General features: G+C 48.9%; 1 protein-coding gene across 1 annotated transcript; it reads left to right on the top strand.

The window, feature by feature from the left end:
* Window positions 1-2250: 2250 nt before the first annotated feature.
* CNGA2 (cyclic nucleotide gated channel subunit alpha 2) lies at window positions 2251-9633 on the top strand. Its single transcript, XM_051969144.1, has 6 exons — window positions 2251-2366; window positions 3215-3307; window positions 4236-4406; window positions 6505-6612; window positions 6929-7035; window positions 8204-9633. The coding sequence occupies exons 1-6, from the start codon at window positions 2254-2256 to the stop codon at window positions 9631-9633; spliced, it is 2022 nt and encodes a 673-aa protein (XP_051825104.1). The 5' UTR covers window positions 2251-2253.
* Window positions 9634-16445: the final 6812 nt, after the last annotated feature.

Below are 16445 nucleotides of genomic sequence, written 5' to 3'. Positions count from 1 at the left end.
TAGAGCACAGGCTAGCAGGCCTGCCTTCCTCAATGGCAACCTTGGAGCATGTCCCAAACATCCCCAGTTCTTCTTAAGAATGATTCATCGTGGTATATCAGCCGTGGCTTAACTCTGAAACCCCCTCATGTGACTTTGTTCCCCCCCCCCCCCGCTTCCCCTCTCCCCCTTTGCCGCTTTTCTGGGACCATGAGTGCCAAAGTTGATTCCCAGCCATGTAATAGCGGACTTCTTTTTATTTGCCCCAAACCCACCTCTTTCTAGCCTCAGGGAATGCCTGTTCTTTCTCCCATTGCTGGAGTATCTGACCAAATCTGTGCTAATTTCAGTTGCCTTTCATGATTAAATAGACTGTGATCATTTCCTTCTCTCCCTTCCCCTTTATCTCTCTAGTTTAATATTCTCATGGTAACTCTCACAGAAGTGATCTCTACACACATCACAGGTAAATATGCCCCTTCCTCGATCTATTCTTGTCTCTTGTTCGGGTTTTGAAGTCTTTCGCATTTGGCAGCACTAATTCCCGAACTCCCGTGCCTCTTTCTTCGGGCCACCCACGCCATATGGAGGAAAGAGCCCTGGTTTGGGAGAAACACATTCGAGGTCTAGGCTGGCTCTAACTTGTTAGATGATCTCAGGCAAGTGACTGTCTGTCTGAGGGTCTCAGGTTTTTTCCTGTATAATATATAGGTTGGACTAGATCTGGAGGGACAAGCTTCCCCCCACCTTTTCTTTCATTTAAATGAAGAAAATAGTCATCAAGGACACATTTTCTTTTGATGCTCAATGAAGAAAAAGAAATCTCTCATCCCTAGATTATATTACCTCTAAGGTCCTTCGCAGCTCTATATTTCTGTGTTTCAAATCTTGGCAAAGCATCGTGTGAGTGAATGTAGCTGGATATCATACAGGGGTACAGAAAGGCTGCAGAGAAGAGAGACGATCTGGCATGGAGGGGGAATCGTTTAAGGAAATGCTAACGTGGATGCCAACTAAGCTTGGTACGTCCCCCAGTCAGCCGGGTCTTTGCTTCTAGGTCTCAAACCTGAAGGGTAGCTGAAAAGAGAGAGAATGCTTGAAAAGAGACTTTTCTCCACTTCAGAGGATAATAGACTTTAGAGCTGGAAGAGGTCTCAAAGTACAACTTGATCATTTTTCACAAGGGGAAATTGAGGCCTGAAGAGGTGAAGTGAGTTGCCCAAGGTCACACAACTATTGAATACTCGAAGTGATACTTGGACCCAGATGTTCCTGGTTCCATGTCCAGAACTCTAAACCCTTTATAGTACTATGTCCCAAGGATCTCATCTCTGAAAGGCCAGCTTTATATATATCTGGAGGAGGGGAAAAGGGAGGAAGATGGCCTGGTCTAGGGGGAGCAGAGTATGGCCCTAGAGAGGGATCTGTCCCCAAGGGAAAGAAGGGCCCTGGTGAGGACAGAACCCGTATGGGCTTCATCTCAAGCTAGGTCTCTACTGTGGTAATAGTTAAATTGAGTTTGAGATGGTTGAAAGGTATGTGGGGGTAGCTGGGGGGTTGGTTAGGAGGAGATGAGGAGAACTAGACAAACCAGTCAGGCCCAGGCCAATGGAATTGCCTGGCCTGGAGTGATCAAGTACACTTGAGTTTAGGTTTGTTTTCATTGCCTGGTTTCCATGACTAGAAGCCAAGCCCTCACTCCTCTGGGAGCCTTAGTAGGGAGGGGGTTTGGGGACAAACTACTCTTTTCCCCTGGGGTCTCTTATTGCTATCCAGGTGTCACAGCCCCACTGAGAGCAATGAGAAGTAGCTACCCTGGAGCTTGTGGCTTCGGCAGGGCCTGGGGAGTCTGTGGTCACCATGGGAACGACGTCAGCAGCCACAGTTAGCTGGAGAAGGATCGCTACACTCTCTGTGCCAGGAATGGGCCGGGGTAGGGAGGGCAAGGAGCATAGCAGGGCAGAAGGACCCCATGGAAGGGGCAAGTCGGGGGAGAATCAAGGGTCTTCCATTTCTTTCTACCCGCCCCCCAGCTCCTGTGACATTTCTATGAATCACATGATCCATTATCCCATGGAAGGGCCAGTATGCTAGGAGGAATGGTCAAGAGCTCTAGGCAGGAGCTGGACAGCTCCCCACTCCTGACTAATATTGTTCTTCCAGGACTCCTACATCCCCAGCTCTTCTCCTTTTGCTTGATCTTAATGTTATCGATGACTACTGATGATGTACTTCTTTGCTCTCTGCTGCTTCTTGGAGCTCCTTACATGGAGGATGTCGGAAAAAACGAACGGCGTGAAGAGCTCTCCGGCCAATAACCACAACCATCACCCACCCCCGTCGGTCAAAGCCAATGGCAAGGATGAGCCCGAACGTAGAACCAGCAGGTCAGCAGCCGGATGAGCCTGCGTGGTCACAGTGAGGGAGATGTCTGGCTAGTGATTATGAGGTTGAAGTGGGCAAAACGAGACACCTAAAAGGATTCCGGGGAGAAGGAGGCGGGAAGCCCATTCTGGCCCATTCCTTAGGAATACTGGGTAAAAAATGCTCTGAAGTCTAAGAGGATGGACAGAGACCAATGGTTAGGAGTCGGGCCCGGAGAGGTCATGCTCTGTGGAAGCTTGTTATCTTTTCTCCAGCTGGTCTTATGAGGAAGTCGGCTGACCCAGGCAAATCATATCCACTTCTGGCCCAAAGGATCCTAACATAATCATTAGGAGAGGCCAGCTGGAGAAAATTCTGGAATGAATGGAATTAGGAAAGGGAACTCCCATGTATCCTGGTCCAGGGATCAGGCAAGGGTTTGATTCCTTGGGTACTACATAGGGAACTGTTCTGGGAGAGGCTATAATCTTGGCCATGGTATTTCTTGTTCAAAGCAAGGAAGTGGTAAAGCAATGACTCCATCCTATTCTGCCGGCGACTCGTGTTGGGAGAGGGGATAAGGACATATAATATGGGTCCTCTCTCCACCCCAGCTTGTAGTACGGTGAGATGGCGATGGTATGGGAAGTGGAGGGAATGGGGTTTAGAGGGAAGCATGGCAAGAAGAATCCTTTCTCTTCTTCTTGCCCTAAAACATCTGTGTCCCGGGAGCCTTGTGCAGATCGTCCTGCAATCACAGCAATCACAGCAGCTTGTGGTTTGAGTTCAGGCCCTGAAAGTAGCCACTGCTGGCATTTGGGTGAGACTCAGGAGCCCACCGCTGCCAAGCTGACCCCTTTTCCCTCCGCAGGCCCCAGTCGGCAGCTGATGATGACACCTCCTCGGAGCTGCAGAGGCTGGCAGCGTTGGACAATCCCCAACAGGGGAGAGGGGGTTTTCGAAGGTATGGTCAAGCTTAGAGTGCAACTTCCTGTAAAAAGGGAGATCTAGGACTGCCTGGGCACCAAGACCCTAGAACTTCCAGCTCATCCACTGGTTTTTAATCTCTTAAGAAAGAGAATGCCCTTTCACTAAGCATTTTTGTCCTCAACTTCCCATTCTACTGGAACCCCTGCCCTTCTCCCACCCACTGTGAACATCTGAACAAGTTACAAGTGTGCAAGGTTTGATACGAAATAAAGAAACAAGAGTTGGATTAATTTGCAGACTCAAGTGGCTTAAAACATTGTGGGAAGAGAGAGAAGGTCAAATCAAAAGCTCGCTGCTCATCCGGCCATGGTCGGATGGTCAATAACTACCTAGGTCTTCACTTTGGAAGATTAAAAGCCCGTGATTTTCTGCTGCCCTGTTAGAGTTGTCTTTCCCCAGACCTATGCCAAGAGACATGTATGATTTTCCTCAGTTTACCTGGGTATACTGAGTAGGCTGTTGCAGAGACTGCTTCCTCTGTGATCACAGGTCCCGGGTCCCTCCCTTCCCCTACCCAAATGGAAGCGTAGGCCTACGTGAGCCTGGAGTTTGGCCACTATCTCCTTAGATTTGTGACCTACCCACATTCGTGAAAGAAGGAGCCCTCCGAACGCCATATGTGGAACTTTTACTGGGGCTACTTCTGGGACGAGATAGATGAGCGGGAACCCCACCCACTTCCCTGGGTTTCCATTCTCCAAGGAAACAAAGGCTCTAGCGAATCCCTGTCCTGCCTGAGCATCCTCTTAGGCCAGAGCCCAGTTTGTTTAGGGCCCATAGGTAAGTTGATAGCAGACTCAGGATATGAGGCACAAAGCTATCTAGTTCGCTTTTTCCACAGAGGCCTTCACTCTCAGAATGTCCTGCTCACTTTGACCACTGGCTCTCTTTTCCTCCTTTAGGATCGTTCGACTGGTCAGAGTCTTGAGAGACTGGGCCAATAAGAATTTCCGAGAGGAAGAACCAAGACCCGATTCATTCCTTGAGAGGTTCCGCGGGCCTGAGCTCCAGACTGTGACTACTCAGCAGGGCGATGGCAAAGGTGACAAAGATGGCGACGGCAAAGGCAAAAAGTAAGGTTCCCCTGTGGCATGTTGGTTAGGCTTCAGAACTAAGGGGATCGGGAGAGGCAGAAATGAGGAGGGAGAATATTCCACAAGGGATATTGTACAAAAACATGGAGGTAGGAGATGGAATATGCTGAGCTGGGTTCAGTTTGAAAAGAGCATATGAAGGGAAGCGATGAGAAATCAGTCTGAAGGTAAGCTGTAGGGAAGCCGTGAAGGGCTTTAAAAATGTTAAGCTGAGACATTTGTATTTTATTCCAGAGGCAAAGGGGAGCCATTGACTATTCTTGGAGAAGGGTCAGCCTCAGACCTGTGATTTTTAGCAAGATTGTTTTTATAAATGTACGGAGGCTAGATTGGAGAGGGGAGAAAGTAGAAGCGAGGAAGTCAATTCAGAGGCTATCGCCGTCATCCAGATGAGAGGCGACTCGGGTCTGAATTAGGGTGGTGGAGAAAGCGGTTGCTGTTGACGTAGAATTCCTATGATGTGGCAAACTGATTGGATGGAGGGAAGGGGGGAAGATGAAGGAGAAAGAGGAGTGGGCGTGACTCCAGTGTTACAAGCCCGGCTGACTAGAAGGATGGTGGAATCTTTGATGGAAACACGGAAAGTTGGAGCATGGGCAAGCTTATTGGATTGGATTTTTGATGCCCGTGGGACCCCCCAGGAGCTGATGCGTAAGCATGGTCGTTGCTGGACGCTTGGAGATTAAAACAGCTTGGGGCTGGATGTGAACTGGTGTCCCAAAAGTCTTTGTGTGATTTCAAGCTATTACCACCTGGTCCTGATGGTGAGCAGCCTCAGAACTGGGCATTCCAGGACTCGGGACAGGGCAGAGGGCGTCTTGCTTTTTATCCGTGAGGTGGCGGATTCAGGTTCTGAGATCATGGAGGTTTAGAGTTTCAGATTCTACAGGGGATCATCGATTTGGAGCTGGTGGGGGCTTCACAAGTCAAATTTGAACCCGGGGTTCCCTGACCCAAAATCCAGCCCTCTCTCTGCTACACTCTAGGGGTGTACATTCTTAGAAGTCTTCAGGGCCTACTCGGTACTTTCATCCAGTCAGCCCCAGGATGAAAGTGATGCAAGTGATTTTCTCTTGGCCCTGGCCCTGTGACTTCCTGGGTGGAGAGAATTTCCGGTGAGAAAATGCCCTTTGCCAATGCAGGCTTACATCTGCTCTGCATTTTATAGTTTAGTGTGTAGTCTTGTGACTTGCTTAGAGTCACGCATTCAGGATCAAAGGCAGAACTTGAATCCAGATCTCCATGTCTCTTGGTGCAAACTCTATTACCCCCATTTTACATATTAAAAAAACAGCAACTCAGGCTCAGAGAGATCAAGTCATTTGTCTAGGGCTGCCTAATGAATGAGTTTGGGAGCCTTTGCATGGCACTCCACTGTGGTTCTCTTGGCCTGTCACGGGCAGAAAGACCGTCTGGCATTCACCACCCCAGCAGGGCTCCCGGGCCTCCAAAATGCCGCTGTCTCCAGAGGAGTAGCATTCACTTGGAACTCCTGGGAGGGGAGAGGAGAAGAAACGTAAAGGGCATTAAAACTAATTGGCTTGTCTGCAGCTCCATATTATACAATACCCCGTAATCAGAGCACCAAGCAGAGAATTGGTCTCGAAGTGATTGCTTGATCAGGGGAAGAAAACCAGAGGGGGCACCGTGGGCAGACGCTTGCTGCAGCCCAGACAGGTCATCTGAGGTCCCCTGTTCTCAGGAGCTGGAGGCTGAGTGACGTGGGCTCCCCCTTCCCCCAGCCCAGAACATGTTGGAGTCTCAGCATAGAGGAGGCATCTCATCAACATTTGTGGGGAGTGTGATTCTTCACAAGAGACGCACAGAGGCCTCAGGGCCTGGAACTTCCCTGAGCGGGGTTCTTGCATCTTGTCTCTTGGTAATCCTCCCCCCCTCCCTTAGTCTAAAGTTATAGGTATAGAAACTGAGGTCCAGGAGGTAGTAAAGAGAGAAATCAGCCCTTCATGAAACCTTCTTAAGACCGCTGGAGCCAAGAAAGCAGACTACTTCTGGGGGGGCTGTTTTCACATTTGAATGAGCCCTTCTAGCCCCTGAGCTTCTGTTTTGCTCTATCCAGGAAAAAATTTGAACTCTTTGTGCTTGACCCTGCTGGAGACTGGTACTACCGCTGGCTCTTTGTTATCGCCATGCCTGTCCTCTATAACTGGTGCCTGCTGGTGGCGAGGTGAGCTTGACTTCTGGCCAGTCCCTCATTTTTTTTCTCTCCTTCCCCCCGTTTTATATCCCGGAGTATCCCCACCTCTGCCGGACACTGTCATGTAGCGAGAAAACCCACCAGCTGCTAACTTTGCTGGCACAGAAACAAGTGGGATTAGAGGGTATCCCAGATGGGCAGATGCTAGCCCCAGAGGGGGGGAACCGGTTTGGTCCTAAGAGCCTGGGCTGCTCTCCTAAAAGACCGGGCCGCTCTCTCAAGCTAATGTTTCTGGGAACTTTGTCTGGGGACGATTGGATTTCCTGACCGATCCCTTCCTTCACAGGGCCTGCTTCGGTGACCTGCAGAGGGGATACTATCTGGTGTGGCTCATACTCGACTACGTCTCTGATGTCGTCTACATCGCCGACCTTTTCATTAGGCTTCGAACAGGTGACATGAAGCACGGGCGGCAGGGGTTGCTTCGGGCATTCATGTTTTCACAGATGTGGGCCTTCTGGCCTCTGAGGCAGGTGACGATCCCTCCACTGCTAGATCATCTTAGTGTGTTTCAGTGGTAAGATGAATCAAAGTTAAAATGATCCCCTCCTGACCAAACCTCAAATTTTGCCTTTGTCACTTCCCATCTCTTCTTTGGGCCTCAGTTTCCTCCTCTGTTCAATGAGGGGATAGGACTCGGTGGCCTCTCAGGTCCTTTCTGACATCATAGGATCCCGTGGGGATGAGTCTCTTTGCCCTTAGGTCATCCTTGGACACAGACTTCCAGTCAGCCTCTCCTCGGGTTGGTACTTGAACCCTTTCCAGCTGAGTAGGGCCTGCCAGAGATTGTATTTCACTGGCATAGTCTTTGAGAGCTCAAGGTCACCTCCACGCCAAGGTGAGACATCACAGGGGGACTTCAGTGGAGGAAACAGCCCAATTTTAATACTGACCTAAGCGAGACACAAGAGGGAAGATGAATTGGCTGCAGCTATTAAAAAAAAAAGATCCGAATGCATTTCAAGGCCAAATAGAGATGATTTTTTGATTCATTGGCTATTTTACTTTCTTCGTATCTCTGTTCCTGTCCATTTTCATTGAAATCTGAGAGGTGACTGTAATTAGAATCTCCCAGAAAGAAACTTTCCCATTAGGAGACTCGGCATCGGAGTTCTCGCCTCTCCTTTGGATGACATTCCTTGGAAACACCCGAATTAGGTTGGCCTGTGGCATATTAAGACTTAGCTCTGTGTGAGTGGGGGGGGGGGGAGGGAGGAGTTGAAATGGGTCCTGAATTCTCTAATTTAGCTCTGCAAAAAAGAAGGCAGTATGTTCAGGAGCCACAGGGAAGGGATGGCTATTCCATCCGGCCCCGCTATTGACTGGGCCCTCATTGACTTTGGGGGACCAAACCCCGCCTCCCAAGAGGTCTGGGCCATTGCAGTCACTGGCCAGGCTTTAGCAGGGGGCTCTTTCTCTCCCCTGTGCTAGACTGAGCACTTCAGAACTCTTATTTTGAGGGATTCAAATGAGATGAGGCTGGAGTTCATTAGCATCCAACTTGTTTTCAGGTCCAGTGGAAGAGGGGCAGAGATAATTTCTTGCTTTGCATCTCCATCAGGTTTCCTAGAGCAAGGGCTGCTTGTTAAGGATCCTAAAAAGCTCCGGGACAACTATATCCACACCCTACAGTTTAAGCTAGATGTGGCTTCCATCATCCCCACCGATGTGGTGTACTTTGCCGTAGGGATTCACAACCCCGAGCTGCGCTTCAACCGCCTCCTTCACTTCGCTCGCATGTTTGAGTTCTTCGATCGCACGGAAACCAGGACGAGCTACCCCAACATCTTCAGGATCAGCAACCTTGTGCTGTACATCCTGGTCATCATCCACTGGAATGCCTGCATTTATTATGCCATCTCCAAATCCATTGGGTTTGGAGTGGACACGTGGGTATACCCCAATATCACAGATCCCGAGTACGGTTACCTGGCTAGGGAGTACATCTATTGCCTCTACTGGTCCACACTCACCCTAACTACCATTGGAGAGACACCTCCCCCGGTGAAGGATGAGGAGTACCTCTTTGTCATCTTTGACTTCCTGATCGGTGTCCTCATCTTTGCGACAATCGTGGGAAACGTGGGCTCCATGATCTCGAACATGAATGCCACTCGAGCTGAGTTCCAGGCCAAGATAGATGCCATCAAGCACTACATGCAGTTCCGCAAGGTCAGTAAAGAGATGGAAGCCAAGGTCATCAGGTGGTTTGATTATCTGTGGACCAATAAGAAGACTGTGGATGAGCGCGAAGTCCTAAAGAACTTGCCAGCCAAACTCAGGGCTGAGATCGCCATCAATGTCCACCTGTCGACGCTCAAAAAGGTGCGGATCTTCCAGGACTGTGAGGCCGGACTGTTAGTGGAGCTGGTGCTGAAACTTCGTCCTCAGGTCTTCAGTCCCGGAGATTACATCTGCCGGAAAGGAGACATCGGCAAGGAGATGTACATCATCAAGGAAGGAAAACTGGCTGTGGTTGCAGATGATGGCGTTACCCAATATGCCCTGCTCTCAGCAGGGAGTTGCTTTGGAGAAATCAGCATCCTCAACATCAAGGGAAGCAAGATGGGCAATAGGCGCACAGCCAACATCCGCAGCCTGGGCTACTCGGATCTCTTCTGCCTGTCCAAGGATGACCTCATGGAGGCCGTGACAGAGTACCCGGATGCCAAGAAGGTCCTGGAGGAGCGTGGGCGGGAAATCCTCATGAAGGAAGGGCTACTGGATGAGAACGAGGTGGCTGCCAGCATGGAGGTAGACGTCCAGGAGAAGCTGGAACAACTGGAGACCAACATGGAAACCCTTTACACTCGATTTGCCCGCCTGCTCGGCGAATATACCGGTGCCCAGCAGAAGCTGAAACAGAGAATCACAGTCCTCGAGACCAAGATGAAGCAGACCAGTGGGGACGACGACTACTTGTCCGACGGCCTGGACACCCCCGAGCCGGGGACAGAGGCCAAGGAGGAGACGGCCGCTGAGAAGCCTTGAGCTCCAGAGTCTTTGATGCTCCGATCACGGGCCCATTTGGACAACAGGTCAAGGTGGTCCTCTGCCTTTCGAAAAGGGACCGGACTACTCATCTGACCTTGCGTTCCGGCCTCGGGCCCAGCACTAGAAGAGCCACTTTGAACCTGAAGACGCAGCATAGTATTAGTTGAAAGAGTTCCGGATGTGGAATCACCAGAGAGACCTGGATTTGAATCCTGTCTCCATTGCTTTTGTTTGCTGTGTAATCCCGGGTAAATCACTTCATTTAATTTTGTTTCCTCTTCTGTAAAGTGGGGAGGGGAACAGTAGTACCACCCACCTCACAGGGTTATTGTGAGGCAAGCACTTTATGTAACCTTAAAGCGCTACAGAAGTGACGGTTCTTATTACCGTTTTGTAGACTTGAACGGTGGAGTTGGAAGGGACCTTAGAGTCGAACCGAGTCATTTTACAAAAGAGGAAACTGAGGTCCAGATAGAAGTCTCTTCCTTAGAGTTAAATCCAGCCGGATGTGGGACTGCAACTTAGGTCGCCCAACTCCCAGCTGAGGCTCTTTTATATCATGGCTTCTCTTTCTTCTTAGAATCTTCACTTTTAGTTCTTGTATTTTCCAATTCCCAGAGCCAGGAGGCCCTTTTCCGAAGGGGACAGAGCTCCCCGGGCCAGACCGTGTCTGGTTCTGGGGAGACCATATATGTTGGGATGCTTGGAACTGTTGATTCTGTCAAAGTCACCGGAAAACAGAAAAGAGAAGACTCCATACTCTTATTGGCTTGAAATTGAGCAAGGAAGCCAGGGAACAAGATGTTTTCACCAGCATCCAACGATGGTCAGATTTCAATAAATGCCACTCCCCCCAATTCCTCTTTCCTTGCTCCATTCCCCTCACCCCCACTCCATTACCCCTAAGAAAAGGCACAGATGCACCCCCCCAATATGCATGCGTACACATGCACATACAAGCATACATGTACACACATGCACACAAATACATATATCCACATAATGCTCATATGCATGCATGCGATGCGTACACATACACATCTCCAATCTTGCCTCTGGCTCTGTAGGGAGAAGAGGGAGTGAAGGGGCCTTCTCTGAGAAATTCCCCAGTTCGGATGACTTTATCAAGGCATAACAGAAGGAGCGATTCCCAAACAAAACGGAGGTGAGCTAGGGAATTTCTCACACAGGAGATGGTACGAGACTCTTTGGGGAAGTACAGTGGAAACAATGACTGTACAAGTTAATGTCTCTATTAGAGTAGCTGACAACTCAATAAATGTGTCGAAGCAAAAATGACAAGACCACGTAAAATAGCTACCCCGGAACTACCCAAGTCCCGTGGAGAATTGCAGCCCATGGGGCTTCATCTCAGAAGCTTTCTTGGGGAGGCTGAGCTTTGGGGCACAGCTTTAAAATAATGGAGGTCAATGATTCAGTGGGGCCTCTGAAGAGTGTGTCAGAAATGGAAGAGAAGGGGTGCCTCAGAATCTTTTTGCTGGCCTGGAGTGGGGAGCGTGACCTAGGGTAGGGGTATTGATTTTGATTTTTTGGAGGAGGGGAATAATAAACAAATGATGGAGGGCTTAGAAATGCATGCTTCAGAATCTTATATTGGCTCACTAGGAAACTAAGGATTGCTACACAATTAGGTGGAAGAGCTGTAGGGTACCGTATTATGGGGAACTTGATCTTTGGTAGATCAGAGGAGAGAGAGGGAGGTCCGGAGCGTGGAGACTGGCTGCCTCTTCTGTAATAATCCAGTGGTAACATAGGGCCCGGCCCAGCCCAGCACGGTGGCTGTGGGAAAAGAGATGAAGGGGTACTTTGGACAAAGACTCTATAAAGGATCAGAGGTAGGGTGAAGGATGGGCAGAAGAGCCAAAGATGATGTGGGGCTTATACAGACTGAGACTGGAAGCTTCTTCAAGCTCAAGTGCAGAACCTACTGGACCAGTGAGGCTCTAGAGGTTAACTAGATCTCGAGTCCATCATTCTTGGGATTGTTGAGGTGGACCCAGCATTTTCTCTCTTGTGTTGGTTCATGTGTCTTGAAGGAATAGAGAATCCACAGAGTGCTATCCCCAAGTCAGGAAGTGGTGATTCCTGCCTTAGATTCTTAGTGGTTGTGTGACTATGGGGAAGTCATTGCAACTCTCTGAGCCTCAGTTTCCTCATTTATAAAATGGAAATAATACTAACACTTACCTCACAGGGTTGTTGTGGGGATCAAACGAGCTAACTCATATAAAGTGCTTTGCAAACCTTAAAGCTCCATATGAATGTCAATCATTATTATGAATTTATTATCTTTGCTTAAATAATTTTAATGGCAAGTTCAAAGAAATCTCTCAGATATTCTCAGATCAGTGACCTCTAACATCATTCAGTAAAAGTGCCTCGGGATAATCCATCACTAAAATATGTGATTATTCTTCTCCAAATCTGGGCTGTTTTTGTTTACGTCCTCACTGGTTCAAAGAACGTGGGATTTGCGATCAGAATGTGGATTAAAATTTTGTCTCCTGATGACTATCTCCGTGACTTGGGGGAATTTACCCAACATCCCTTTGCTGATTCAGTTTCCTCACCTATAAAATGAGGGTGTTGACACCCAGTGACTCCTCAGTCCGATCTTAATTCCGTAGGTCCCGGGCCCAAGTTTCTGGGTAGAATTGCGCTAGCGTAAAGGTTTGCGAGGCTGTCACAACAACCCAGTGGTCTACTCCCTGCAAGAAGGGATACTTACTTGGAGAAAGCAATCGACCTGTAGAAAGGGTGGCACCAGGGCTTTGACTGAAATGAGGAGCAGTTCCCCACCATTCTCTTTGCTTCCCATTCTCCTGCCCCTCTCACCCCATCCCTGGAAGCATAGTATCACTGACTCCCAGATTTGTGATGTGAAGGTAAATGTTGGCAGTGGGGAGGAGGCTGCAGTTGATTGCCTACAGGGAGGCTAAGGTAAGCTTTCCTCCTCATCCTACCCTGTGAAGGTGTTTTCTGATAGGTGACATAGTATGTTGAGCAACTCCCCCTTCAATCCTGACACCTTGCGTGATATGGGGAAATTATTATTGAAACGACTTCCTTGTCATGTGTAAAGTATTTTGCAGTTTGTAAAATGCTTTCACATCCATTTTTTTGGAACCTCACAATCCAGGTACCATTTCCCATTTTGCAGATGAGGAAAACTGACTCTTAGAGAATTTAAGCACCCTGCTCAAGATCTCACAGTCAGTCAATAGCAAAGTCATCTTAGGTATTTCACAATTTTTTTTTATTATAACTTTTTATTTACAAGTTATATGCATGGGTAATTTTTCAGCACTGACACTTGCAAAATCTTCTGTTACAAATTTTCCCTCCTTCCCCCCCCGCCCCCTCTCCTAGATGGCAGGCAGTCTAATACATGTTAAATGTTACAATATATATTAAATCCAAAATATGTATACATATCTATACAGCTATCTTGTTGCATGAGAAAAATCAGATCAAGAAGAAAAAAAAACTGAGAAAGAAAACAAAATGCAAGCAAACAACAACAGAAAGAGTGAGAGTGCTTGTTGTGGTCCACACTCAGTTCCCATAATTCTCTCCCTGGGTGTAGACGGCTCTCTTCATCACTGAACAACTGGAACTGGTTTGAATCATCTTGTTGAAGAGAGCCACGTCCATCAAATGGATCATCGTATAGTCTTGTTGCCATGTATTTCACAATTTTGCCTGAGATGAGCTAGGTTTCCGGCAAAAGACTGGCAAGGCTGAGCATGGAGTATAAATTTATGTTCACCTAACATGGCTGGTGGCCTGGAGCACAGTCCTTCAGGCTTGAATCTTGGGGATAGGGTATCAGTTCTTGGTTTTAAAAAAAAGCCATCAGTGATGCATTGTGACAGTGTTTTGAACGGTTCCATGACCCGGTGCCACCCATAGGGCCCAGTGCCTTCTCCACATCTGATTGACCTAATACTGTTGCCCATGTGCCACTGATGATGGGCAGGTTCCCCTTGGGTTCTCTAGGTGAGCTTGGGAGCCTAGGTCTTTTTGCTTCTGGTGGGGAGAAAAGACTGTGGGCGGCACTTATCTGGCCTCCAGGTAATTAGAAAATCTTTAGACAAAGCAATCTGCTTCCATTTAATTGGTCAAACGTCCTTTCCAGGTTGGCTAGAGAAGGACTTAGACTCACAGATTCACAGGGGAAATCTATACTTTAATATGTGTTATTTATTGCTACTTCTTTTGCCTGGACTTGAGATTTCATTCATGGGGAACTCCCAGTGCCCAAACTCCCTTCCATTACTCTAAAGTAAGAATCTTGACCTTTTTTTATTGGGGCTTCCTTAGCAGTCTAATAATGTCTCCTCAGAATTTTGCTTTTAAATAAATAAAAATAAAATACATAGGATTCAAAGTAAACCGATTATATCAGAAGAGTTATCAAAATTTGTTTTTAAGTTCACAGACTTTGGGTGAAGGAACCCTACCCCAAAGGTACCTTCCTTGCTGGGGTCTGGCTGAGCCAAGTAGCCTTCCAGTGGTCCTACCAAGAAGATGACTCCTTGATTACCAATTTTTTTCTGTCCGTTTCTTTCAAGAAATCCAACTGTGTTAGAACTAATTGGATGGGAACCTTAAGATTGTCTACTGTGATTCTACTGTTCTAAAGAGTGGGAAACTGAGGCCCAGGATGAAAGCTGGTTTGCCTAGGGCCCCACAGGATGCAAATGGCAAATGCTGGATTGGAAGCCCCGGACCCGGGGATTGGGGCCTTCAATAAAGGACATTCTGGGTTTCCTGAGCCCTGTCTTCTCTTCTTTCCCCCATATCATGCTCATATAAATTTGGAAACTGGCCCGATGTGAGCAATCTTTTGGGGAGCTCATGTAGCACGAGCTCTCCTTTTCCAAGCTGCCCTCCCCCCCTGCGTGAACTGATCTTTCAAGTTTCAGGCCTTAAGAGCCGAGACACTGATTCCTGGGGTGTGTAAACCTGTCTTCATTCATTTATTCCCAAGACGCACATTAAGCCCCTACCAATGTGGCTGATGACGACACCAGGCCTTGGTAGGTACAAAAAGTTGGGGTCTGATCATGTGAAGAATCCACAACTTCCACTCTCTTTGGCAAGAGGCAGGTTTATTTAGGAAAAGACGTTTCCCACAAAATGATGGAATATAATGACGCCAGGCATGGTTAATATAAAATAGAGTGGGAGAGCACAGAAAAGGGCTTTTTAATAACGATGGAAAGGGCAAGTTCCCTAGTGTTACTGGCCATTTACTAGGACAAAGGAAATGCCCCCATGAGATTGGAGCCCGTGTTTAGCTGGAAGGCTCAGTCCTGAAGGGGACTTAACCCCCTAAAAAAAGTCAAAGAGCTAAAAGGAGAAGTGGGGTCAGGAGACACAGCACAATGCACAGAGAGGTGAGGAGAGCCCATGTGGCATGGGGGAGGGGGAAGGGGGAAGCCCAGGTGGTAGTGACCCAAAGGAGGGCAGTGACCGCGGGATGGCCCGGAAGTACATTTATTGGGAGAACCGAAGCTCAGGGACGTGACTGGGATCTCTGACAGGCCGTGGCAAGCTGGGGCTGCCCGGGATCCCTAAAAGGGCCTCCGGGGGGTGGCCAGAACTCGCGTTTCAGACTGAAGGACCTCCCCGGAGGGTGGGGCCACGGGGCTAACCTGCTCCCCGGCTGGGCCTAGGATGAAAGTTGTTGTTTTCACTATTGTCGTTATCTCCTGAGGCCCACAGACAGAGCCGCTGGACTAGAACCGCATGGCTACTTTAAGTCAGAGCCCGGAGGTTAGGTGTCAGAGTTTTAGCAGAAGGGCCCTTAGTCCTGCCCCTGCCCTGGGCTGTACTTCAAGTCTAGCCATCAAGTGGCCTGCTGGCTCCCTGTAGGCCCCGAGGAAACAGATGGAGAAAATGAAGTAAGAAGAGTTCCATTTTCTGGAGCTTTTTAAGCAGGAAGACCACCCCTGATCTCCCTCTTTGCTCCAGAAGCCCCACTTTGGGGAGAGGGGGTCCATCTTCCTTTTTCTCCTTCCTGTCTTTCTCCTTTTCACATCTAAAAATGTCAGGGGCACTTCCTGTTCATTTAAATAAACACAAATCCCTCCGTCCCAGCACTGATCAAAGCTTGGGTTGTCGTGGCAACAGGCTGGGGGGTGGGGAGCGCGCAGAGGAGAGTGGGAAGGGAGCTTGGGGGTGGATCTGGGGCAGGTGGAGAATGCACCTCCCCTTTTCCCCCAACCCACCTCTGGATGTGGGAGGCCCGGAAGGAGAGGACAGGGAGGGGTGAGCCGAGGAGCCCGGGTTAATGGGTTCTGCCCTCCAAATGGCCAGTGTTTGTCGCTTCCCATCTCTCCCCTCCTTCCCTCAGCTTTGTCTGGGAGCCGGGGAGGGTTAATCTGTAGCGTGACTATCACTGATTGCAAATGTTTCCCTGGCCCCCAAGAACAGCCCAAGGGAGTAGGCTCTCCAGATACTAAATAATGAGGCCTTCCAGCCCATTCTTAAGTGTGGCTGATGAGCTCTGAAAGGCACTTGTGCCCTCTCTCTGCTGGAGTCACTGGGCTTCCGAGGCCCGTTTCTGTTCAAGGGAAATGGCAAGAAATCCCTCCTGCCGGCCTGGATACGGTTAAGCCCTTCGAGGCAAGATGACCTGGAAGGGAGGAAGCAGTGAAGTGACAGAGAAGTCTCAAGTCATCTTTGTCGGTTTAGGGATGGCCTCGGCCCCGGTCTCGGGGCCACAGATCCAAGTGACTTGTGGGTAACCACCAATCCAGTGCACCTCCTAAGTGCTTTAA

Source organism: Antechinus flavipes, chromosome X, assembly GCF_016432865.1.
Source record: "Antechinus flavipes isolate AdamAnt ecotype Samford, QLD, Australia chromosome X, AdamAnt_v2, whole genome shotgun sequence".
Classification (NCBI taxonomy): Eukaryota; Metazoa; Chordata; class Mammalia; order Dasyuromorphia; family Dasyuridae; genus Antechinus; species Antechinus flavipes.
The sequence above is the reverse complement of the archived record's forward strand: the minus strand, read 5'-3'. Positions and strand labels throughout refer to the sequence as shown.